The 27,488-nt window shown below is 38.5% G+C and overlaps 1 protein-coding gene across 1 annotated transcript in view; it reads left to right on the top strand.

Annotated features, from left to right (window-relative positions):
• The window catches only part of MAGI2 (membrane associated guanylate kinase, WW and PDZ domain containing 2), a 307,050-nt gene that overhangs the window by 27,175 nt on the left and 252,387 nt on the right, over positions 1–27,488 (top strand). The window contains exon 3 of the mRNA XM_026067739.1: positions 22,959–23,174. Within this exon, the coding sequence (XP_025923524.1) occupies positions 22,959–23,174 (216 nt within the window). The remainder of the gene's footprint in view (positions 1–22,958; positions 23,175–27,488) is intronic.

Raw genomic sequence — 27,488 nt, 5'->3', positions numbered from 1 at the left:
TTTCAGAGTGAGTAGGGATTGCAATTATTGCTACATAAGATCAACTAGACTCCTAACATCAAAGCTTGGTGTCTTCATATTGGTTTTATTTCCTTCTTATTTTTCTTCTTTCCATTGCCCACTCTGATAATACCAAAATAAACTGGAGATGTGGAAGCCAGTTTTTTACGAACAACTAACAAAATCAGCTTACAATTTGAGACAAATTCATACTAAGGCTTTTCTAGTAATTTTGTAAAAACTGTAATTTTTCAGCTACTTTTATTAATGTGTCATTAATATGGTGAGTTCATAATATATGAAGGTAGCTTCATCAGCAAGTCACATTACACAAATGTGGACTGTACATCAGTCTAATTATTTTTGTCAGGCCAAGAGGATTAAAAAGTCTGATTCAGTCTTTCTTCCACTATGCTACATACTGGAAACTAGCTATAACCAAATTTGCAAGTACTTGCCCGTGGACAACTAGATAGGTAAAAAACAGGTTGGATAGTCAGGCTCAGAGAGTCATGGTCAATGGATTGTGCTGTACCTGGATGCCAGTGACAGGTGGAGTACCACAGTGGTCTATCATGGGACCTGACCTGTTTGACATCTTTATCAGTAACCTGGAGACAGTGACAGAGTGCAGTCTCATCAAGTCTGCAGATGACCCCAAACTGGGGAGGAACAGTCAATATGCTCCAGGACACAGCTGCTCTTCAGAGGGACCTAGACAGGCTGGAGGAATGGGCCAGCAGGAACCTTATGAAATTCAACAAGTGCAAATGCAAAGTCCTGCACCTGGGAAGGAGGACGACCTTGTAATGATACAGGCTGGGAACTGCCTGGCTGGGAAGCAGCTCTGTGGAAAAGGCCCAGGGGGTCTTGTCAGAAAAGCAAGCTACACATTGGCAAGCAACGTGCCCTGGCAGCAGAGAAGGCCAACACCCTCCTGGGTTGTAGATCGAGGGAAGCAATTATCCCCCTGTATTCAGTGCTCATTAGACAACACCTAGATATTGCATCCAGTTTTGTCCCCCGCCCAGTACAAGAAACACATCGATAAACTGAAATGAGTTCAGCAGGGCGTCACTGAGGCGGTCGGGGCTGGAGCACCTGCCCTGTGAGGAGACGCTGAGGGACCAGGGCTTGTTCAGCCTGGAGAGGAGATGGCTTCATGGGACCAGACAGCAGCCCCTAGTACCCATAAGGAGGTCATCAGGAGGATACAGTGGGAGATCACGGTGGGAAAATGAGAGGCAAGGGGCATAAGATGAAACAAGAGAGGTTCAGACTGCATGTAAGCAAATTTTTTTTCCCCATGAGGATGGTCAAAAGGTGCAACAGGCTGCCTCCATCCTTGGAGGTTTTTGAGACTCAGCTGGATAAAGCCATGAGCAACCTGGTCTGACCCCCACAGCTGATCCTGCTTTGAGCAGGAGATTGAACTTGAGATCTCCCAAGGTCTTTTCCCACCTGAATTATCCTGTGATCCTTTGATTCAAAATATAGCTATGTACTCTGCTGGTTATGTTTACGTTAAATAAATCACAGACGATAAGGAGCTAATTATTTTGGCAGCCTAACTAGGACCCAAAATATCTAGGGAATTTCTGTAATGTGGAATGTTGATAAAAGTCTTGATAAGAATATACCTCTTGCTTGAGCACTTGAAAAGAAGTTATTAAAGTGAATGTAAAAAAAATATTTCTAAATCAGTTAAAAGTCACATTAGTTGAAGTTTTACTTTGCCCTTTTTTGGTCAAAGTTACGGTGTTTCAGTGGTCTGTGATGCCTTCAAAATATTATATATCACTTATTCTTCAGCATAGTTACAAAACTGTAGAGGTAGCTAACATCATCTTGTGTCATTTTTGTTCCAGCAGTTTGGCATGCAGTGACAGTCAATAAAAGATTGGCATCCGTGGTCTTAGAAACATATACATTTCATTGTTTTCTCAAGGTTTTGGCATAGGTCTTCCTGTTACATAAACGTTTATACATTCAAGACTGAAGGTTTCTAGGTGGTAATGACTTATTACAAAACAAAATATTTCAAAAAAGTGTTTTCCATTTATGTTAGCTTGTCACTGTTCAGCTTAATTCATTTTAGTCTCACAGCCCCTTCTGTGCCTCACAGTCCTGCAGATATCTTTCTTATGCATCAGTAGATATAAAATAGTAACTAAAAATTGTGGTTTTCTTTAGAAACTGATAGGCAAAGGCTGTCTCTTTCAGTGTGATTTTAACATGTGTTAAACCAGATTGTATACTACACAGTCTTAAAAAATAAAATCCAAACTCCATTGTCCTGCTAACTATCATGGAAAGAGGTGTTTCCAAAGGAGTGAAATAAGGTCCTTTTGTCATTTATTTTTAAATAGGCTGAAGAAAAAAAAAAAAAGAGTCATTACTGATAAAGTATACAGATGTTAAAGAGACTGCAGTGGTGGGTGGTAAGGGACAGATGACTGATTCAGGGACACCTGGGTTAAATGACCTAAGTAAATAATAATATGTTGTAAACAAAGTTTTTTTAAGCAGGAAAAATAAGTCATATTTTCTTTTCTGAGAATCAGTGGCAGTAAAAAGGTACTGAGAGCATAGCAAATCACATTAACTGAGGGTGAGGTCCTGCTCAGATGTCATATGAAAGAGAGAATGTGTTTACAGAGCAGAGGATTAGGCCAGTAGGAACTGGGAGGTTTTATCACCTTTGTATATCAAACTGCTTTAAGCACTTCTGGGTGTCTCTGTCCAGTTGTAGTGCGTACAGTTCAAGCAGGAAGATGACAAACTAGAGGAAAGTTCATGAGAAAAATTAAAGGACTGAAAAACACGATTCATGTGAGAGACTCGGAGCTGAATCTGTCTAGCTTAGCAAAATGAAGCTAAAGGGGTAACTTTGTCATACTTTGCAAGTACTTCCATGGTGCTTGTGGAAACAGGTGTCAGGTAATAGATGGCTCTTCAGCCTCATAGCCAGAGTATAACAAGATCCACTGGCTGTATCTTGAAGCTATTCAGATTAGACGTAAAGCACATATTTTTATCAATGGAGGCAAGTAATGGGATATCCAGGGTTATTTGTGTATATATATTTTTTCCTAACAGAAAAGCAACAACTGAAATTCAGGGAAGTTCGCAGAGGAATGTGTTCACAAAGGTACTATGCTTTTTTGCAGTTTAAGGACCTAGCCATGATCCTTTCTTACCAATTAGTAAGATTCCTAGAGAGAAAAAGAGCTGTTTTGTGTCTGTATCCCGCTAGCTCCTACAGAACCCTGCTACACTCCGTCCTTCATTGTACGAGGTGCAACACCGACAGTGACAAATGGTAACAGCCTGGAAGAGGTCACAACTGGAATCCTCATATGGCAGGAGGCTTTCTTCTTTCCAAGTGTAGGTCAGAAGCCTTGACGTGCCTGGCGCAGTGCTGTTATACAGCACCGAGAGTAAATATATTTCTGGCATTCTCAGCATTCACAACAGATGGGACCATCTAATAGTTTTGGCATTCCCAGCATGCTGCTGCCAACGTGACACTATGAGGTGGGCAGTTTTGTGTGTGAAGAGCTATCCTTCGTTGGTTAATAGGCTATTACCACAAGTTAATGCGAGAGGTGTAGCTATGTCCCGTGGCCTCGAACCCGACGGTTGAGTGCGCTGCTATCGGTCAGGAGGCTGCTCAGGTGCAAGTGCGCCCTGGTGAGATAGCGGCCCTCTGCTCAGAGATCACACGGCAAATGGAGCCCATGTGCACGTGAGATTTTGGCTGCTTAGCAACCACATAATAGAGGTGTCCCAGAAGGACACGCCGTCTGTTTAGTCTATAAATGTAAAATGTCCATTTAAAACCTGCACAGTACATCCCAAAGAACACTGGAGCACTGTCTGCTTTTATAATGCCAAAGGTATTACCGTAACAGCTTCCCGCCACAACAGCAATGCCACCGGCTTCTAATAGATTGTATCTATTTGATGTATTGACCTCTTCATCCAGTGAAAAGCTCCCTCTGGTGACCTTGCCTTCCCCTTTCCAGCCACTTTCCACTCTGTAGAGGCCATCATCAACTAGAAAATTGTTTCTTTTTCAATCAGCTTAAACAAGTACCGATGTTTTTAAAAATAAGGATTCAGGGTGTGTATAGAAAATGACCATATGTTGCAAAGCATGTGTGAGCAAATGGTTCTTTAAAAATATGGTCCTTAATCTCAAATATCTCTTTTATAATGCATTTGCTACAATTCACAATTGAGAGGGAGAGATGTTGTGAGACTCAGCTGGTAAATGCTTGTGAAGGACTTTGAAAGTTTTCATAGAAAACACTATAGAAGACAAAAGTATAATTATTGGGTTTATGGGGATCAATATAATTAGAATTTAATTAAAACATTTTAATAATAAAAGAGCTGGAAGCTGTAGTCCGAATAAGTTAGCAAGATAAAATATCAGGATGAAATTATGTAAAATCTTAAGGACATAGTCACAAAAGCAGTTAGCATCTGATTCTTTATTTTTCTTTCCCTTTAAGAAAATTGTGTCATTTCATTGATTTTTGTTAATAAAATCTAAATGTAATCAGCTGATTGACAGATACGTGCTAGGTTTGGTCTTAGATAACAGTTCTGCATGTTAGTTTTTGAGTTTCACCTGAGTTATGCCTGGAGAAATGAGAAGAAGGGAAAGGAAACAATATGTGGCTATTAGCGTATTTAATCTACTATTCTATGCTCTCAGTTGTTGACTGACATCTACATTTGTAGTAGATAAGTAAAAATTAGCTCAAAATCTGCTAATTCTCAGCCATAAATGTAAATACAAAGAATTTTTTAAAAGAAATTAAATATCTTTGTCCTGAAAATATGATCAGGTGATTAATTGGCACGGCAATTTATAAAACATGTCACTGGGATGAGAAAAAAAGCCATATTCATGGCAATCCATACCTCACTTTTTTCAAATCAAAGCTCTGAATTGATTTTGTCCGAGGCTGTCTAACTGCTGTTTAAGCAGTTATTTCTGTTCTTCTCTCTGATAAACAGTCTTGCTGTTTAGTGAACAGACAGACTGATGCAGCAGTTGGCCAAGTTAATTGTCCCAAATCTCATTCCAAGTTACATGAAGTACTAGTAGAATTAAGCAGGTCTGATCTTTTGCTTTCATCTCTTCCTGACTATACTTTTACATTTCTCAGCTACCATTCAGGTCTCTAGATTTCCAGTTATTCATTTATCTGATGCAACCAGTGTAGAACTTTGTTTTACAGTCATCCAAAAGACATTTAGTTGTGCATTTAGAAAGCCTTTTTAACAGCTAACCTGAAATTTTTTGTATTTAATTCAGGTTTGCAAGAAACTGAGAGAGGTTTGGAGATAGAATATGAAAGATTTTGATGCAATGATAAAGCTGAAAAAGACCTAATGGCTTAAAAGATATTTGCATCTTTTATTTTGCAGTGACCGACTTGAATTAATTATGTCAGTAGCACACCTGGATTTCACCCCTTTCCTGGGGAATTGACAGACATCCTCTTCTGGAACCAACTGCCTTGGCAGAAGAGCTGCCATCCTTGGCTGCTCAGTGTCTCCCCCTCACACCCCTTTCTTCCCATTGTTCCCATTTATCTGCCAGCAGAGCAGTTGGTAATTGACAGCTCTCTAGTTTGCTTCAGGCAAAATCAGCTAGGAGCACACACATAAACTATCAATAAGGATGATGCTTTGGTAGCAGGGCAATGATGAGGAATGAGGGTTAAGTACGACTTCCACTAGCCTTGGTTTTTGTTCCATACTTGCAACACTGCTGCAGTCCAAAAGCTATTTTTGTAACTTTATACAGAAATAGGTCTTGCTGAGCAAGGTTAGTGAATATAGTGACAATGGCCTCTGTAAAAGCAGTAAATGTCGTTCTTTTGGATATAAGATGTGCATAGGAATTCAGCATTTTCAAAGAAAATACAAAAACTTTGTAGTAGGGAGGCACTGATGAAGTGTATGCTAACATAGCACTTTAATAGCATACAGAGCAGCTTTTAGGATCATTCTGGATGACACTTTTAATGTGGGACACTCAGCTTAAAAATCAGAACAGACAGTAGCTCTGTAAGTTTTTCCTTGCAGCCTGCTTAGTAGTCATCTGATCTCATACTTCTGAGGATCTCATTCTTGTTCATTTTCCACGCCCATGTCACCTTTGATCTTTTGCTGACATTGTGAACCAAACAGTACCAAACTCAATGTTTTTTGTTTGCTTGCTTGTTTTTGTGATGAGGAAAATTAGCATTAATTACAAGGCTTACACCATTCACTTATATTATAGTAGTAACTACATATTCCTTTTATTTACCATCAGTTTGGGGTAGAATGTATGAAGTACCCTAGCAGGGGTAATATCTGCATCACCTTGTCATTATGCTGACTCTGCCAGTAGCTTCAACCTGGTAAATTTGTAATTCTGTAAACTTTGCAGTTTAGTCATACAGGTTTAAGTTCAACTGTAATGACTGGTCACAATGACATCAAAGTTTTTTAGAACTGAGCAGAATTTGGCCCAGTTCCTAATAAATAATTCATTTTTAAAATTTTGGCCTGACATAATTGTGTTTAGTACAAACAAGTAGGACCAACTGCTAGCTGACCGTAAGAGTGAACAAAGAATATATTGTTGTTAGGAATAAGGGAGTCACATTTACATGATTAAAAACACTCATTTCAGTGATACTGCTCTGGGCCTATGTCAGGGTAAGAGAGAATTTCTTGCTGTGTTTCATCTCAGGAAGAGATTGTTGAAATTGTCCAAACAAGTAGTTCTTCAAGGGCCTCTGTATATTCCCACTTGTGAGACATGGTGATCAAGTTAGGGACAAGCTAATAACTGCTTTCAAAACTCTCTCTCATGGGGGTGCATGATAATCTTGCTTGAAAGTGACATTATTATCATATGTATGTGCACATGTGCAAATAGCTGGCTGCATCAGTTGTCTTTCTCATGCAGAGAGGAGATGTAGTGTGCTCCACAGAGTATTCTTATCTGCCACCCTTGGCTGCTCATTGTCACCCTCTCATGCCCATTTCTTTCCCATTGTTCCCATTTATCTGCCAGCAATTATAATTTTTATTATTATTAGTTGTTATTATATTACTAGTTATTATTTTCTGTAGGGGATTATACATCATGGTTTTGCAAACCTAATTTGCTGGCAAGCTCACAGACTAGACCTAGAGTCCAGAAAGAATTTGTTCCTATAAGTCAGCTGAAGACTGGTATCCGTGTCTAGTCCCAGTCATGTCTAGCCCTTCTTATTCTTCGCTCTGTTCACTGGAACTTGCTTGTTCAAGCACAGAGTTAGAGTCTGACCCATGGGTCTCAGACCTGTGGTAACATGATACTTCTAAGCCTCTGAGAGTATGATCAGCCTTTGCATCCTGCTACTATGGCAGGGGAAGTAACGTTGCTTAGCTCCAGCATCATCACTGCTTTCTGTCATCAAACCTAGCCTCTTTGTCTTTTACCCCAGAATCATGGCATGTAAAAGTGGTACCTTTATAGACAACACCTCTTACGCCTTGGTGGGTACATCCTTTCTCATCCCCTTGCTGCTTGTTTGACACCTTTATCCTTAGTGATGACTCAGAATCATCCTCTGGCACTAATACCTCTAACTGCATACTGCAATTGCGTGCAGATGCCCAGCAGGTAGAAGGACAGAATTAAGAAATATTGTTAAAAACTGATATGTTAGGCATCCTGACTTTTAAGAAGGGAAAGTGTCAGTGGCTTTTTGAGAAGGCTTTTCCAGCCCAGACTGGAATGATAAAGAAAAAAGTGACCTGCCTTTCCAGTGAAGAGGGTGTTGCTTGCTCTCTTTCCCCACCCTACATTTTCTTTGACACTTCTGTCCATTCCTGTTCTCATTTCTCCAGGTTCAAATCTGAAACCCTGTGCTTTGAAACAGGTCAGCAGTAGGCAAGGCATTGGGCATTACTGTTGCTAAGAGCAGTCTGTCCTCTCGCAGCTGCATGTTTGTGCATAGACTGGGTCAGAGTGTGATTGAAGGCTGAGATGCACAAAAGCAGAGAAGGCTTGAAATTAAATAGTCTTTGAAGTTTTTTCTTAACTAGTCTCACTCTGGCACAGACTCCTGCCTTAGGGGGATGATCCAGTGGAATAGCAATGACCCAAAGCTACTGCTGTGCACAATCAAGCATGCAAGGAGGAGAATTTATCTCAAAAATGTCCTTATGAGAATATCTGGGCTGCAAATAAATGTTTGTAAAAGATGTACATTGACATTAAAAGACTGAGGACTTTACATTCTTCTGAATAAAACTGATTTTTCTGAAATACTGAATGATACACTGAAACAAAAAATTGAAAAATCCTGGTGGGTGAGACCTTTATCTCTTCCCTCATTTATTACTAGCACCCATGGTGTAGCTGTCCTAATTAAAAAGAACTTGCCCTTTCAAACAGAGGAGCTGGATTCTGGTCCAAATGGCCTCATAGAAAAGAAATTGCTGAATGAAGTCATTACTCTAATTAACATTTATGCTCCTAATGTTAACAATGTATTTTTAAAAGGAATGAGTAGCATAGATATTCCTCCTTAAATCATCCAGTGGTCTGGTGTGGGTACTGATTTTAATTGCCCTTTTGTTATAAATTTAGACAGATCTAGGTGTGATTGCATTGTAAATCAGTTATCTTAAGAAGGTCATTAATGAGCTAGGGACTGATAAATGCTTTCAGTTATGAGTGGCCCAAGTGGTTTACGTAAGTGTTTTATTTTGCTTATGAAAAGAAGTGATGCTTCACCAATAACTGGGTAATAATGTATTAGCTATTACTCAATCAGCTCCATGGTTTTATCTTCTACTTGCCAGGATTAGCCCAGTCCCCTCATGCTCTACATCCCTAAACTGTTTTAATGATTTGTAATTCACAGAACTGTGGCATCTCTTTTGACTTTGTTTATACATTTCTTGTCTCCCTTAGTATAAATCATAAAGACAACTTAATTGGCTTATATTTCTGAAACAGTTTGAAATGTGAAGCTTTGCATAAGTGTTCAAGGTTGTTATTACTCTGTGACTCCTCCCAAGCCATTTCACTTTCAGAATGAAGAGAAATTATTTGCCATTTGCAAGAGTAAATACGGTGAATCCTGTCACAAGTAATCACTCAAGGATCACCAGAAAAAAAACTTTGTTTCATAGAATTGCACTTTTAAATGTTTAAACTTTACATCTCTTAAATCCATTACCTTCACTGGAAGTATTTGATTTATGCTTCTGTGAAAGGAGAATTGGATCTTTCATGCCTGTGGCAGTGAGGGGGCGGTTTCATGACAGGACAAAGTTCCTGAAAAATAGAGGTCTTCTATGTATAGGTTTTTACTATAATTAAAACAGTGGTCAATTTGATACACTTAGAATTTGAGATTATGACTTTTTAATGTCACAGGAGAAAAGTGTATAATTATATCAGTGTTCAAAGTACAAAATTATTAGAGATTGGAAGATTTCTTCATTCATACATGTATATTTTATCTAAAGAATTTACATAAGCCCAACTGATGGTGTTTTTTTCATAGAGCAATGTTGACTGGAGACTAGCCCTCTAGCTCTTCCTTAGGACCTGACCAGCGCTCAGCATTACAAGAGAATTTTTGTCAGGTTCAGTCTTCAAAAAAATAAAGATACACTGAGACAGATGATTGTGCATTTAATTCCTCTTGTTCCTTCCACTGGCTCACAGGGCAGAATCAAGAGCTATCCATGACAAAGCAGAAAAGTCTTTTACCCCAAAACAAGATTTTAGGATCAGAAATGAAACAAGGAGGCAAAACAAGGACAGCCAACAAAAAGCAGCCTGGGGCAACACAGTGTGTCAAGGAGAAAGAGACAGATAAGAAAGATGTGGACAGTTGTGCACGTTTGCTTCAATATGCAATGACTGTGCAGGCCACACGTGAAAAACATTGGACTGTCCTTGACAGAGAACAAAAAAAGATATAGCTCGGATTTTTCAGCTATTGCTGTTTTTTGAATAATTGAAATTATTTAAACAGTCAAACTGGTGTATAACAATTCATTTACTCTAGCTGTTTTTAACTATTTGTCTAACTGCTTTCAGGCAATTGTTAAATGCCATCTTGGAGAGACAAACTGAAGGCTCCTGTAGTATTTTAACAACCCTCTCTTTCCGCTATTGATCAGCTGGGATCTACAGCTCTCACTGGTGTAACTTCCATTTGTTTCATATCTTTCTAGCATAAATTAAGGTCAAAATTTGGACCCTCCAGTCTAGTAGCACATCAAGTCAGTCATCTCTAACAGATGCTGCATTTCTCCAGCTGTGTGGATGCACAGAAATGTCCATAGTTTGTGGACCAAAGTGTCTATTTCCACCTAAATTTAGTCACAGCTGTGAAATGAATGGGACACACCTGTCTCCCACACATTTCCATAGCAACCCTATTCATGCTCGGAGAATGCATAACCTGAATTTGGTACCTGGCAAAATGCACAGGCTCTTATGGTGGTGGCGCCACTTTCCTAATAGCCTCGTGATTCAAACAACGAGGAAGTGGAAGGCCAGGGTCATTTGAGCTCTCATCTTTTGCTCCTCAAAAGAGCACCCTAACTACTGGATGAAGAAGAGCCTCCGTTCCTTCTATTGGAAAAATGGCATTGTGAAGCCAATAACACAAGCCAATAAGGTGCCTAACAGAGAGCAAGCCAGCTGTGGCCTGATTTATAGCTTAGCAGTGAGAAGACTCAGCTAAGTGTGGCCAAGTTCATTTGTTAGAGAATCGAGAACTCTCCCCTGCCCTACTCTGCTCTTCTGAGGGCTGTAGCATTTATTTATTTGTTTCCAATCTGAAATCTTCTGAATGACTCAAAAATAAGTAGCATTTTTAAAAAATAAGTAAGCAGTTTTTAATCATCTTTATTGGTTTTAGTCTGGCTGAAAATTTTGTCACAACACAGCTAGACAGTGTTTGAGGACTGGGGATTGCATCATCTTGCATCCTTATATGTTAATTGAGCCCTGGAGAAAATAAAAATTCTTGTTACACCACAAGAACTCATTGGTAGTAAAAGACCCATAAGAAAAGTTCACATTTACGTTTCTGTCATATCCAGTCCAAGGTGGTGGAAAGCAAATTGAGTAAGAAAATACCTTGTTAAAAAAGGATGTCCTACTGGCTTTAAGGGAAAATAGGAACACAAAGTCTCCCTTAAATGTTTAGTTAATGCTTAAAATTTGGGATTTATCATTCCAATTACCTTAAAAACCTGAGGATTTACCTTAATGTGGCAAAATAATATTTTTTTTTGATGAAAATAAAATTTACATAGTTTTTCTCTTTTTTTGGTGAAGTTTCTTTGTTTTTTTAACATGCAATTACTAGGACCCTCTGGGAAATATTTTCATTTATTTCAACAACTCCTTAAGGGAAGAATTAACCGGGAACATCTAATTTATTTAAGTGTGCAAGATGACTATCCAGGACAATCTGCAGATGCCTTTTTAGGCACATAAGGCAAGGATTCCCTACATACCTTTCCAATTGGCAAGATAGCTTTCTTCACAGCAGCCTGAATAAATGAATACAAAAACTGATTGACTACAGCAATCTCTTTTCTTGAAAAACAAATTTGAAGAAAATGTCAGCCAAAATAAACAGTTTAGAGGGCTTCCTTGAGGTTGTCAAAAGGAAGTTGGAGACAACAGAATTCCGAATGTAACCCCCTGAAAAAACTCCTGTGAAATTGTAAAAGGTGTCTATAAATGCAGCCTTTTAAAATAAGCCTAGATTCCTATGCATAAGGAAATAAAGCAGTTAAGATAGGGATCAAACCTGGGGGTCATTAATCCAGTATCTTGTCTCCAGCAAAAGACAGATCAGACAATTCTCAGGACTATAAGATCTCTGCAAGAGAAATTTGAGTGAAATTGCCCCAGTCCCTGATCCCCTACACACACCATTTTCAGATAGATCTGCAGTAATTATGAATTGGTTTAATACGGGGGTAATCTCTCAAAAATGTGTGATATAACAACTGTGTGTTCTTGGAACGCATTCCATTTTTTTGACTCAAACTTGATCTCAAAAACTTCATAAGTTCCACAGTTCAGTTACATTTTGCATGAAAGTGTTTCCTCTCAATGAGCTTCAATTTCTCATCTTGAGAAATTGGCATGAGAGGAGATCTTATTAATGTGTACAAGTACCTGAAGGGAGGGTGTCGAGAGGATGGGACCAGACTCTTTTCAGTGGTGCCCAGCGACAGGACACGAGGCAACGGGCACAAACTGAAACACAGACACTTCCATCTGAACATGAGGAAAAACTTCTTCACTGTGAGGGTGACAGAGCACTGGCACAGGTTGCCCAGAGAGGTTGTGGAGTCTCCTTCTCTGGAGATTTTCAAAACACACCTGGACGCGATCCTGTACAATGTGCTCTAGGTGACCCTGCTTGAGCAGGGGGGTTGGACTAGATGATCTCCAGAGGTCCCTTCCAACCTCAGCGATTCTGTGATTCTGTGATTCTGTGATCTTTAATTTTATGTAAAATTTGTATTTATATACTTTTATTATATCCCTTTTTGTTTGTCTTCTTTTTTTAGGTAAACACCTGCAATACATTTGATTTTTATTATAGGGTGTTTATCACTTTCCTTTGCTTTTCTCAGAATACCTTTTAGTTCTGTGATTTTTTTCTTAAAAAAGCCAAGGCCAACATTGTATGTATGTTCTGAAACAAATTACTGAGTCTCTGCATTACTACTTGTTCCATTCCTTCTGTAAGCTGCCTTCCAGTTTACACCTTTAACTCTGCTTTTTCTTTAGCAGGAGAAGGCTGCCACTGTAAAGTGATCTGCAGTGATGCCAGTATATCTCTAGTGTTGGTAGTCATTTTAGAACCCCATGGTTCCCTGATTTGTATTTATCAACACTAAATTTCGTCTACCATGATGCTTCCCCATTCACTTATCTATTTTTTTTTCTTTTTGTCCTTCTGCAGCTTCATAAACCTCTACATCTGTGGTCCAGACTAAATTAAATAAAATCTTGTATAGAAATGTTCTTAGTCTCTTCCTCACACTTCCCTTCCAGATCATTTGTAAAGGTGTCAAACCATACAGTCTCTACTATCAAAGGTGAGGCACCCTGCTGAAAGCTGTTCCCTATTATGGCAAAGAATTTTTAATTCTACAAGAACCTTAAAAAGAATGTATAAATTCTACAAAATCAGAGTTCAAGGGAAGTGGACAATCTCATAATTTGTTAAGCCTAAATCTTTGAATGATGGCAAAAAACAATAACATAATTAGGTATATTGGAACTTTAGTTATTAAAGGTCTGAGTCATCATCTATCATTAGCCATCTAAAAGATGTCTGGTATGAACAGATTCTTGTAAGGTCAGCAACCAAAAAATTGTACACTTCCAGAGGGCAGTTCATCCCGCCAAGATCACTATGCAAGACACATGAGTGGAGAGAGGTGGTTACCTTAAGCTTCACACCTAAACTCTAAGCAGCTGAAGTGAAATGAGTTAGAACCACCCCCCCTTCCTATCATTTAGGGATCAGACACAATGACTAGTGGTCACGGAGGGGCTGAATCCAGACAACACCAGCTAGGATATAAAGAAAAAGATGTATGTGCTGTTGGACGAAGTGTCTTGGTATCTCTGCTAAACTGCAGGAAATATTTCAGAGCAAGGAGTGTACTGTTTAGGAATTGAACTATGTCTTTTTCATGGGAAAGTAGAGATTTCGAATTAACTGTAACATTGCTTTTTAGAAGATCAGGTCAGATGAAAGTATTCCTTTAAAATGTACAGAATACAGTGAAATAGTTACTAATATACTTATTAAGCTGAATTGTTGCACAGTCTTCTTCCAGTCCCCTGCATTCATGCCTCTGTGATTCTTGCTGGTAAAGTCCAAATGCTCTTTCACATTAATTATTAATTCCTTTCCCTCAGTCCATGATTTTACTTAAATAAGTGAAAGTAACCTTTTAAAAAGATTCATCTAGAACTTTCACGTCTGCTATGCTGTGCTCGGTATAAGATTAAAACATGGAAGTTAAAGGTCACTTTATATTTGCTAGCAGTTCTGAGCTCTGTGATGATGTGCAGTGCATGCAGCACGCTGCTGCATCTGATAAGCAGCCATCGCTGTCCTGGGCCATTATCTGAAATTCATTTGTTCTGTTTCTCAGAGGGAAATACAAACTTGAGGAATATTTGGGAGAAATAAGGTCAGGACCTTAATCTTTGAGGAATCTTAAAGCAAGCATGTTCCTTCTCCAAAGCCACCTCCACCAGAACTTAACACAGGATGATTTACAGTTACTTCATCTGAAATGTATTTAAACCTCCAACCCGTGGGATTCTTGGGCCTGATGGGAGAGCTGTTATTTCCCAACTGTGAAAGATTTAGTGCTAGTGCTCAGGAGAGTTGTTTTTATTCACATGGTTGGGTCTTGCTAGGAGTTAAAGGTATGTCTTGAAAACAGTTCGGGCAGTATCTGGTTCTGTAAAGCTGAAATTGTTCTTTCTATTTGCTTGCTTTCTACTTCCAAATTCGTATATACGAATCTTTACTTTGACAGACTTCTACACATCATTTTTATGGATTAGTCTCCTGTATGTGCCTAAATTTGTAGATGAGATACTCCTAATAGCAAAAACTGCAGAATATGTATAGGGTAAAACTACTCTACCAATTAAAAAAAGAAGAAGAAAAAATGAGAGAGAAATGAATACTTCAGTAAAAACAAAAAGAAGATATATAAAATGGAAGTAAGAAAAAAGAGATGGAGCTAACTTAGGAGTCTGAACTCTTTCTAAAACACACTAAACCGTACAGTGACTTCTCTGAGAAAAATATTTTTAAAAAATGAGTATTAACTTTGGATGCCTTAATTTCAGGTTCTTCAAAATTTCTGAAAATCAGAATTGTTTTATGTTTATCTGGTAACCCAGTAATAGAGGCTCATAAAAGCAATAAGTAGTTCATAAAATTCTCTGTTAAGTTGTCCATTTTTATTAATGTATTGCTTTTCCCTATGCAGATCTGATGCACTCTGTCAGTACCTTCAGGAAACAAGAATTGATTTGTGATTAGTATTTTTCTTGGAAAATATTTATTCAATTGAATAAATATTGAATAAACTTATTAAATTGAAGCAGATTCATATATATGAGTCTTTACATTGACAGTCGGACAGTTTGCCTGGAAAAGAAAGATCCATATTAGGGGCAGTTGGGGTCCTGCAGCAAGAGAGAACCAGGAGCCAGCCTGTCATGTTGCAATGTCTGACAGCCCTGCTGTCTCCCTTCCTCTACTTATGAATTTAAAAACTTCCCATGCTAGTGCATTCTCTGGGGGCCAGAACACTCTTGGGCAAAAATCCGTAGCTATAATTAGTGATTTAATTTTAATGTAGATGAATAGACAATCCTGAAGCCAGTTATTAAAATGTCATTAATTGACACAGAAGTTAGCGTATCTGCCTAGTGTCTGTTAGCAGAAGTTACAGAGACCAACCTCCCTGAAAATTCTGCCTGGGGAAGAGACACAGCAGCCAACTCATCCAAAATCTCCCCATCTCTGGGAAACAGCCGGCCACCCCTGGCCAGAAAATTATCAAGTATTTGTTGGGAATGCAGGGGTTATTCAGAGCAGCACCATCTCCTTAGCTCTAACCCCCTCTGTTCTGACAGAACCCTAAGATCTTTGAAAAATACTCATTTTGAGCAGATTTAGCCATAGCTCAAGCCAAATATATATGAGTGAGTCAGAAAATAGAGAGGATGGAAAGCAGATTTTATGGAAACTAGCCCTAGGGTTCTCTACCTCCAACTAGTATGGCATTAGTTCTGTACATCATGTATAACTCATTCTGACAGGACTCCCAAAGTAAATAAATTTTAATTTATATTTTTAATTCAGACATTAATTTAACAGTGAGGCGCAGAGAGCTAAGCAATCTGATCCAAAGGCTTAGTTAAAAAAAGAAGAAAAAAGACTTCTCTGAGATCTTCAGTCTCCTGCTGAAAGTAGAGAAACTGAAAGTAATGGCAAAGTTCTTACTACAAGTTTAAATTTGCTTGTAAATGTTCCACAGAATAAAATAGAAGTTAGGGCTGTTGTGGAAAAATATAATCACGGTTGTATATTTAATAACAAAAAAAAAATTCTTACATCCTGAAATATCTGAATTACTGCCTTTCCTGGCTACTTTGCCACTTTAATGTCACAAGCACTGTGAGCAAAAGGAATACTGACAGGATTTTAAAATGTAAAGGCTTTAGAAACCTTCATTTTTGAATGCTACTTACTTTAGCGCCAACACTAAGAATTCTGCAACTTTGATCCATCAAGCAGCATTGCAAAGCCGTCATGAAAATGTATGAACCCAAGAACAAAATCTACTCACCCAACCTTACAGTAATGATTAAAAAAAGCCCTAATTATAGTATAGTCACCCGTCAAAATAAATTACTCACTCAGGGTGAGTGGGTGAAAAGAAGTTTGCAAGGCTTCCTTAAGGAGGTGGTAATTGTCTTGAATTTTGTTAAAATACATCCCTAATTATATTTTAACAATGTCTGTGTACTGTTTCCTCTTTGGGAATTTTATAAGTTGGTTGTAAGAATTTTGAAAGAGAAGCAGCTTTTGCAGTATTAAAATATTCTTTATTTTGCTCATAGTGCAAAGTTTGTAGTGTTTTCGTGACACGCAAAAGAATCTCTAAATGAAGTATAGAGGTGACTAGAAAGGTTAGAATAAAATACTTTCATAAGGAAATGTCTATTGATTGGACCTAAGTATTCTACAAAGCCAAGCGAGTCCTGTCTACTTCCATGGCAAGGTGGATCTAACAACACAGTAATGTAAGCTCATGGTTGTTGTAGGCATCTGCACAGTTGGCCCTGGAGGTCTATGCAGAGTTTAGGAGGTGTATGGAGCCCAAGTTTAGGAATCCTACCTATCTTCAAGGTCTGTTGCACACAATACCAAACCCTTCAAAGAAGGTATCTGCAACCCATTCACCTGGGCTGTGCTGGCTGTTAAACTTTGCAAGACTAAAAGCACTCATGATCCTACCCTTGCTTGTCCTGGTTATACTGCCAGTGTGCTTGGGCCTGCCCTAAGCAATGCCAGAAACACAGGCTTTCTTTCCTGCTGTCTTCTGGAGCTTTCCCAAAGCCTACACACTGCATCCAAAGAATGCTCAAGGTTGTAAAATCAAAGAAAACAAGGTCTAGGCTCAGACTCAAGCAAACTCAAGCCTGACGTCCCAGGGCTTACAGACTCTGGGCCGCTAGGGATGGGGAATTCTTTTAGTTCTCCTTGTATTGTTAATGTTACACTTTTTAGTCGCTTCCAGAATCTCTTTTTTCATTATGTTTTTACTGTCATTTAGATAGTGTTCAGACTCCTTGGTTATAGACTAAAATTGAACAGATTGCTTCTTGAGGTGTGCATTAGGTCTGTAGACATTAACAAATGTAATTACCATCTTTGAATCAAATAGTAAAATATTCACATTTATTATTTTAATTAAAAAATTTAATTAACTGCTGCCTACCCAAAACTTTGTGCCACTGCAATGAGTTGTTTTCCACATGTATTTGTTTGTCAGCTATTATAGTATCAAATCTACCTCATATATCCAGCCAGTGATTAGTCTTCAGAGTACTTTTCCTTTAATATATTATCACCAGTCACTGACCACAAAAGGGATACGGAGAGATTTAACATTCATGATAAAATTCATGATTACCATTCTAATAACTGAAAAACAAGGTTTGTCTTTTATTTCCTAGAGATGTGGCTGACTTGCACAATTTTGACTAATACTTAAGCAATTCAAAGTTGTATAAACAGTACAGAGAGAGCAATCTAAATGAGGGTGCTGAATAAGCAGAATTTGGGATGTATTTGTAGCTTGATATTGTATCATCCCACCCTAAAAATAAATGTGAAAATAAATTTGTATCTAGTTCTGGGCTCAGAATCTGAACCATACCAGCGCTAGAAGTATTTATATTAAGATCTTTTGGCTCTGGCGTATCTCTGAATTTCTCTGCAACTGTTCATTCTCGCTATAAGTTTGTAACTCCTCAGCACCACCATTTTACCTTTTCATAATATTTATGTTTTTAAAGTATCATGATATTATCATGTATTGTGGAATTTTTTATTTCTTAGATGAGATTAGGGAGGCTTCAGAGGTCTATGGGTAGGAACCAGGGACCATCGCAGCAATAATCCCTGTTCCGAAATGATCTGATGATTCCTGGTTGACCAGTACCAGGACCTGAGGGAGCACCTTCCTGAGATGTGCACCTAGCCGGAAGCCCCCCTCCTCTCCATTCCTGGGGCACACTGATGGGCAGGTCCACAGGGAAGGAAGGGAACACGGAGGAGACGCCTTGGGCCATCCCTCCAGCCCATCCATCACTGAAGGGGAGAGGGTGAGTCATGCTGGTCTCCTTGGAATGGAGGTGCAGGCACTCCGTAAGGCCAGGCAGCACACATGGACATAGGCCAGTCCTTACGATGCAGCACAATACAGAGCACAAAACTGTGGAAGCCTCTGTGGGAATATCTGCTTCCAGTAATGGGGATCACAGGGTGTCAGTTGCAGTGAGAATGGCATCAGTATATTTACCATCACTAGATCTGACTCTCCTTACCATGTCAACATGATGATTCTTCTGCTTCTTTACTACCACAAAAAAAATGTAACTTTTGTTTTCTGTAAGGACTTACTATTTATCAGGAAACAAGTTAGGATCTATTGCTTCATCATCAAATGCTTCTTCAATATAATAAAGGTCTTACTGCTTCTTGAAATAGGTGAGATCAGGTTAAGAAAAAATACAGCTATGTTGTCCTCCTAATTTTCCCCTTTTTGTGTCTCTCCTGACTTTCTGACTTTCTGATTTGGTCTCAGTCTTCGGGATTAACCTCCACAGTAATTTTATCTGACTTTCTCTTTGCAAAATCAGGTATACCTTTTCATACAGCTTAGGGGTGGCAAAGGACACTTGATAATTGTAATGGTGTTAGGGATTCCAAGCCATTTCGGCAGCAAAGTCAAACAGGTTAGGACAGACCATCTTCGCTGTTCAGCTGCACTCAAAAGTAGGCTGGCAGCACCGAGGCAATCAGGCACAGCAGCGAGACCAATTAAGACATGATGGCTTTTCCACAATTAGATACTCATTCTGTACTGCCTGTCTGCATGAAGGCTTTTAGTCAGGTCCAGCCCAAAGAGCTTAGTTTAAGCACTGCTTGCTTAAAACGACCTCTTGACTTCTGTGCTGGGATGGCTGAGGAGTATGCACGCATTTAAGTACAGCGAGGAGACACCTGAATAAGAGAGCAGTTAAACCAAAGGAAACTAGCCTTATATTCTGTCTCTATTACTGCCCCATAGTAGATGGTACGGTATGAAATACAAGAACAGGGAAGGCATGCAGAGAGATATGTTCCCCCCTCCAGCTATCTGTAACATGTGGAATTATTGAATCAGAATTTGTACCCTTACATTTAATAGACTGTCATGAACTACTTCTACAAATTTGTCTAATTGCTTTTCAACCCCAACTAAAATATGGGCATTCATAACAACATCTGACAATGAATTCCACCATTTTGTTATGTGTTGTGTGGGATAACACTTCTTTTGCTCATTTTGGATCTGCTAATTTCACTGGGCATCCCCTTGTTCCAGCAGGATCAAAAGCTGTTGCTTTTCTCAGAGATTTTCCAAACATCATTGCCACAAAAGTTATTTATGGTATCTAAAATTTTATTCTCTGCATTATGCCTTGATATGACATTTTCCCAGCCTTTATGAGAGTTAGCCTTCCATTATGATTATGTTTTGTGTCCTCACTGACTTGGTCAGCATGTTACCACCAAGGTTGAGAAGTCCATGGTAAGCGCTAATGTTATACTTCTGCTTTGGCGTTTAATTTCAAACACAGAGAAACTTTTTAATACAAGATATAATTTACACTGATTCTAATTTCTCTTTAGTGCAGCATCACTCTACCATTGAACTGGCTGGGTGTCTCATCCGATACATTTTTCCTCTCTGATTATACTGATTCTTTTCATCATTTTTCTGGTACACTTATTATGTCAATATCTGTGGTTCAATTTCTTATTTTTATTGTCCCTGCTTACACATATATTTGAATTAAGATAGACAGATCAATCAAGTAATAATGCAAGACTTGTGTTTAAATCAACCGTTACTTCATCATATAAGGGGAAAATAACATGTTATGTTACAGGGCACAAAGTGGAAATTATGCAGCTTTTTCAGTTTGAAACTGAAAGAATGAAATCCTCTTTGGCCTCTAATCTTAAATGTGCAAATTTCTTTCTCATGTTTTGATACATATTATATTCACATAAATCTTTTTTCTCCTACTAAAATATACAGTAGGTCTAAGTTAAAAAGACTGTTTTTAAAAAGAGTGTAATTTCCTAAAATAGAATGAATATGTCCTTCATTTAAAACATTTTTACTGTCTGTCCTCTTATCTACTATTCAGGATATTGTCATTAGCTTACAAATGTGATAGTTATGGCATTTCAGATTTCTTTAATAAATCATTGACCTTTAAAAAGTAGAGTTTTTGTACTACGCTTGATTTTGTATGACAATGGCAAAACTAAGAAGCACAAAACAGCCAAGGTACTGCACTTTTAATTGCACCTTTGTATCACACTGGACCTATAACCTTTGGGTTTGTGTACTGTTATTTCTGGAGTCAGTGGAAAAGTTTCATGAAGCTTAGGGCAGCTATGGCACTGATACACTTTCAAACAGTAAAATGGTATAGGTTAGGGAGAAGGCTTTTAAATTGGAGGCTTTTAAATCTTGTTTTTTTCAAAATATGTAACATCGCAGGCACAAATTTCACTAATGTTAAGGATATGCTGTTAAGGAAATACAAAAGTAGATTTTCAACTTAGCATTGCCTTCAAAACCATCTGTTATCAGGTACTATCAAATACTATAAATACAAAGCCCTGTCAGAGTTCAGACATTTGATTGTGACCAGACCTAATTTTGACGTTTTTTGGAGGTACGGTTTTACAGTAGATCAGTGTAGATTTCTTCTCCCTCCATAGACCCCAAATTCTGCTCCCCTGCTTCAACACCGAGAGCGTGAGGAAGCTGATGCAGAGCGTGGGAGCGCAGGTCGCCTTCGGCAGCTGACAGGCAGCAATACAAGGCCAGGACTCATTCCCCCGGACATCAGGGCTCCATGTTAAATCTCATAAAATCAAAAGAAAATCTTTAGCAAGTCAGTTGTTCATTTTGCCGTCTCTGAAGCCCAGAATGAATATGAGGGCCATTTAACACAGTAAATTTTCCTAGTGTATTACAATTACAGAAACATCTGCTCTGAATAACATTCTGCTAAACCACTGTGAAAATTCACAGAGTATTCAGTAGTTGTAAGACTACTCAATTACTTGCCTGTATTGAGGTCGTACTGTGGCTGAACATTGTACTTCATAGCAAAACAAAAAGGAATACTAGTACCAGAAAAAATTTTATGCTGCTTGCAAAATATACCTTATAATGCTTTGCTGTGCAGATATATTTCTGTATCTGTTTTGCATCTATATGTCGTTAAAATCATTTCTGGAAGTTGTTACTACTTTGTGCAGAAGCCTTACATTTGAGGACAAGAATTTAAACACAGTCATATGGTCTACAAATCCCTTCAGCAACTCTTAAGTATACTGGCACTGAACAGCCCTACATAAGTGCTTTTTTTTGAAAAAGTTCCTCAGAGCTGGACAATATTTTTAGTTTCCCATATTAACTGCCTGTTAATCTACTTGTGAGATATCATGTTCACTGCCCTCCTCATGAACTATTGCTACTCTGAAGATAAAATAATGCAGAAAATGCAACTTTCTCAAGAAAAAAAGATAAGTTTGAATAAATGGTATATTTATGGTCCTTATGTCTCATATTACTGTTTATGTTTGCTTCTAGAAAGGACCTGCTAAAGACCCATATTTTAAAAAACAAATTTGAAGTATTATTAGGAAACCAGTTTTGAGCCAGTTTGAATTTAGAAATTCAAACATACAGATCAGATAGATGAGATCAAATCATGGTCAATCTAATCTAATAACCTTCAGACAGAAAGTGGATGATTCAGAAGAAGTTGCCAGAAACTTCCTGTGAGACAAATAGAGGGTAATCTGTCAGCCACTAAGTCTTCTCAGAATTTCTTAGTAGTTAGAGATAATTTTAAGCCCTAAAGCATAAGGTTTCATCTTTCTTTGAAAATATATTAGCATTAACTATTACAAATCTGGAGCTTTGCTCACGAATAGCAAAAATTTGACAAATACAAAAAGTGAGGTAGTGCAGGCATTACTTATTATTGTGAATCTTTGTATCACTGAGCAATAATGTACTTCCTGACCAGGTAAGAGAATTTTGGGGGTTTGAAATTGACATAATAGGATGAATATCCAATACCTTTATGGTCCCTTTGATCTTTCAGAAATGTTTATATTGTGGCATAAATGTTATAAAACTGATTAGTCCTAACTAGTGGTTTGAAATGAAAAACAACTTCAGTATGCTTCCTGCTTGTCTGTTGTTTAGATGAGAAAAATGCTGATTTAGCCTGTTAGAGTTTGAGGAAGAGTTAATGTAGTACATATTTGTGAGCATGACTGGATCGCTAGTGCTACCACTAAAAGTATCTATTACAATTTCGTGAAAAGTGAATTTTTAACCTCACAGAAGACATTTTGAACTAATCTTTATATTAGCTGATGTACTACATCACATAATCTCATTAATCTAAACCAAAAGACAAAGACAAAGTAGATGTAATTCTGTGAATTTATATGTTACTCCGTTTCTTTTCTTTCCAGACAACTATTACGGCACCCCAAAGCCTCCAGCAGAACCAGCTCCGTTATTGTTAAATGTAACAGATCAGATCCTTCCAGGTGCCACTCCTGGGGCTGAAGGCAAGCGTAAAAGGAATAAGTCTGTGAGCAATATGGAGAAGACAAGTATTGAACCACCAGAGGAAGAAGAGGAAGAAAGACCTGTAGTCAATGGAAATGACATGACAGTAACACCAGGTTTGTTCTTCCTTCTTACTTTGCAATGTATTTCTGTAATTCACAGAGTCCTCAGTTATCTCCTTTTGCAGTGAGAATATTCATGTTCAGGTAAGAATGCCCTTGCAGACTGGAAGCCAGGAATTCTAAATAATAGGATTCCTGTCAAACATAAAACAAACCACTTTTAACCTCCATTTTGGGAAGTCATCTCACTTACCTCAGCTACAGTAAAGATATCTGTCTCCAAGCTAGTCACCCTGAACCCTCTTTATAGCCAAAAGAGAAAAAATCTACTTTCTGAACACAGTTCATGTGATCTGTCTTAGATTTCTAGTCTAGGAAATCAATCACAAGTGCCTATTTCTCTTCATTGGGTATAGAGGGAGTCTAAAAAAGTAGCTGAGACACAAATATCTATAATTTTGGTCAAATGAATCCCATCTCTGTGCTTCAGGTTTCCTTTCTCTAAAATGGTGATACTTTTAGCTCGCAAGAGAATTCACTAGATTATAAAGTGAACTTTTATAAAATAGTATGAAATCTTAGAGATACTATGTCATGACAGCAAAGCTGTCATCCTATTAATGAATTCCTGGCAGTGCCAGTGAAACTGAGTTGCCAATACTGTCACCTGAGGATCAGGAAGCTCTGTGAAACCTGCTTCAGTTTCTAGGCAGATAGGACCATTTTCAGCAATGTTCCAGATCCTGCATAAAGCTGATGAAGACATCAGTTGCCTGGTCCTAAAAGGTAGCTGTTGTTTTAGCCCTGGGATCGTAGTTCTTCAGAAAAAGAGGAACTCAAGATATTGTCTCATCCTTTTCCCAGGCAGGTAATCAGTTTCCCCGAAACATTTCAGCAAGAATCACCATTTTACAGTATTTAAACATTTTTTAATTCTGAAATAACATTTTTTATTCTGAAATACCATTTAAGAAATGGTGGGGGGTTTTTTAATTCAGGTAGGATATTAAGAAATTCAGGCATTTATATCTCTTTGAGAAATAACTCTGAGCTCTCTTTGGCGAACTTAGAAATTCAGAAACAAATAATTGAAGTATAAGTCTTGTAGTGACAATCATGCAGATAAGAAGATAAAATGGTATATTACATGTTCACTAAATGTATAGGTTAATGTAAAACAATAAATCCATCCCCTAATCTAAATGCTGTGAAAAGGATATTCATACTCCTGATTTTATATGTACTTTTTTTCTCCTCTTAATTAGAAAGTTTATCAAATTCAATATCTCCCCTTCATGGATATATTTGCTGCATGTTTTTCTATTGTTGTTGCCTGAAAAATGTAACCATTTAAGGGCAAATTCCCCAGGCAGAATCCATCCCTGTGTCTAAGTGGGCAGCATGGAGGTGTAAGGGAGCACGTTCTCCCTGCTCCTCTCTCCAAAGTCCTGCAGAATTACTCTCCAGCCATTGCCATCACATGCTGTACAAGCTTTCCTCCTTCCGTCCACACAACATTGTATGTGCCAGCAATACTCTGACACTTAGTCCCTTTCCTACACAGCTAAGCTAAGCAAAAAAGGATGAAACCCAGGATGAATCCTTATATAAAGCATCAGCACTGGCTCTGTTGCCAGGATACTTCCACAGTGAAGGAAGCAAAGGCAGGATTTGGTCTCTGATGTGTATTGCAGAAATCATTACAGAAATCATTCTTTGCAGTTGTTCGAAATGTGCCATAGATGCCATCACCGCTGAGGTATAATTTCTAGGACAATATATTCCAGTTCAAGCTGGATCAAGAGGAAATGTGTACCTGATTTTCTCCTTGCATTGTCCACCTATCACTCACTTCTCACAGGCAAATCCTATGTGAAGGATGACTAGACAGCACCCAAGAAATAGCCACTGGCATGTGCTGTGTTAAAAAATGAAATGCATGAGTAAGACAGCTCCCCCGCCTTCCCCTCCTCACCCCCCACAAAGTAATTCCTGTAGGTGTGGCCAGCAGAACAAGCGGTGCCTGTGCTGACTCTCATGGTTTCATAAGCAGCGTTTTGTTGTGCAGTTACACTGATTGAGGACTTTGGGGATTGTAGCAAAGCAGCTCTGTACATACATGCTGTGTTGCCTTTGTTGGGGAATGTAGCTCCCACGGATCCTGTTACTGTAGTCATTTTCTCTGTGAGCTGACAGAGTCGTAGCTGCCTCTAAAATGTATGTGCATTTGTAGTTTGTGTCTTTGAACAATCAGGAAAACTGAAGTGTGCTAATGTTTTGGGGGAGGTTCTACCCCTGGTGAAGGGAGCAGTATAGCCTTTATACAGAAGCAACCAGAGGCAGGATGTTTGTTATTTCAGGTTCTTTTAGGAAGTATGTTCTATTTTTAAGGCCTCACTTCTAAAGGGAGTCTTTTATTAAATACAGGACTCTTGGGACATCTGAAAGATTGATACATTTTTTATAGATGCTTAGCAACTTAACATCATATTACCTGCCAACAATATCAGAGTGCTAGCAAGGCAAAGGATTGCAGTAACACCTAGGGCTGCTAGGTTGAAGTAGTAACAGATCTAAGATGAATCCAAGGAAAATTAATCTGTCTTTATCAAATCAATAAGCAACATTTGTATTGGAGAGATCTTTGCTTTTGGTCTTATTTTTCATTTTAGTTTATTTCCTAATTGCTGATTGGGGAGATAATCTGAGTGCCTGTTGAGCTTTATTAGTAGGAATCTATTTTTCATCAATATTTCCACATCTTCTTCCTATGCCATCAGATTTCCCTCTGACAGCTCTATATGGACAGATTGAAGATCTTCAAGCATGATATATAATTGTCTTCCTTTCAATTTGTACTGCTCAATGTGTTTGCTCTATCTGATTTATGTCACTTGTCCTCAGCCCAGAACCCATCAGGAAGTTTTCCTGCTTCTTTAGGATGAGGCTTTTGGTCATTTTAGTCAGTCCTTCCTCTTGGATCAAGTTCTTTCAGCATACATTACAGTTAGCTGGGAGATGGGATTTATCTCATCGAATTTTAGCAATTTATATACCTAAATGCTTTACTTCTTGTTTGAAGTAAAAAATCTGATGAAACTTTTCTCTTGAAAAATAAGAAGAGGCACTTCCAAAGAGTAAATGAGCATAGCTACTTGAGATACCCATTTTAGGGCATCTGCAACCTAGAATGCTTGACTGAGCCTACAACTACACAGAAGCCTAGCTGGCTAAATTCAAACAAAGAATCCTGCTATTGACCAAGCAGCGTACAAGAGACACAGTCTATAAAATAACTATTAGGATGGCCAAGTGATGATCAAGAGTCTAGAGTTAGTGTTGGGTTTCTCACATTTAATGCAATTGCCCACACTAGTAGACTCCTGGCTCTTCTGGGTTTGGTCTCTGCCATTCACCAGTTTGGACAAGAAATCCTTCACCTGAGAAACCTTTCCTGATGGACACTACATTGAAATTAACAATTTCTGCAAAACTGATGGTTTGACAAAAGAGGTAAAAAGATTGTTGGTCAAACTGCAACCAGCTTGTAAGACATTCACTGTTGTTGGAGTCTGCAAAGAATGAAGCCAGCCTCCTTCACAGCCAGCATCATGATTTGACACTGTTGGCCATGTCACATTTGCTTCACACTTCTGACTGATTATATGTTTATTTTCTTCCAAACTCCAAAAGAACCATTCTGAAGCTGAAAGAATGCTTATGTATGTGTATTATTCTGACGTTACTTGAACAATGATAAGTTGTACCCAGAGAATGAAATTTCTGGCAGGCTCAAAATTAATTGAGGGATAAGATATGACACAGAGTGCGTTTCGAAAGAATCATTGCATGCCTTAGGTTGATAATGAAGCAAAAGGCTGAAGTCCCAGTGCCGTCAATCACCATGTGAGGTGCAGTAGTCCCGGAGAGCTGTGTGGGCTTACTCTCTTATTATTACACAGCAAAGGCAGCCACAGGCAAAAAAATAAAGAACACAGTATGCAAGAGCCATGAGATTTTAAAAGATACTTAAGTTGGAATCCATTGATATTTCTACTCTAAGTGTTTCTCTAAATTCAACTTATGACAATTAAGCCACATCCTATGACCTACAAAGTAACCTGTGCTCCCCTGATCTCCTTCTGTCCCATTTTCCTTTCCCTGCATCAGCTCCTAGTTCTTACTATGTTAGATTTCAGTGGGAACAGCGCCCCTATGCAAAGCACCAAAGCCCAAATCTGGCTACAGCTCTGCAGGAAAGGGAAGTGTTGCCTTACACAGGGCCAACATGGGTTTTCCTCCAGCGGGGGGCAGCAACTCTCAGGCTAAAGAGTGATATTTTCATAAGAAAATAGAGGCATGAAGCTC

Source organism: Apteryx rowi, unplaced genomic scaffold, assembly GCF_003343035.1.
Source record: "Apteryx rowi isolate R43461 unplaced genomic scaffold, aptRow1 scaffold_261, whole genome shotgun sequence".
NCBI classification, from domain to species: domain Eukaryota; kingdom Metazoa; phylum Chordata; class Aves; order Apterygiformes; family Apterygidae; genus Apteryx; species Apteryx rowi.
This window is presented reverse-complemented; position numbering and strand designations above follow the sequence as displayed.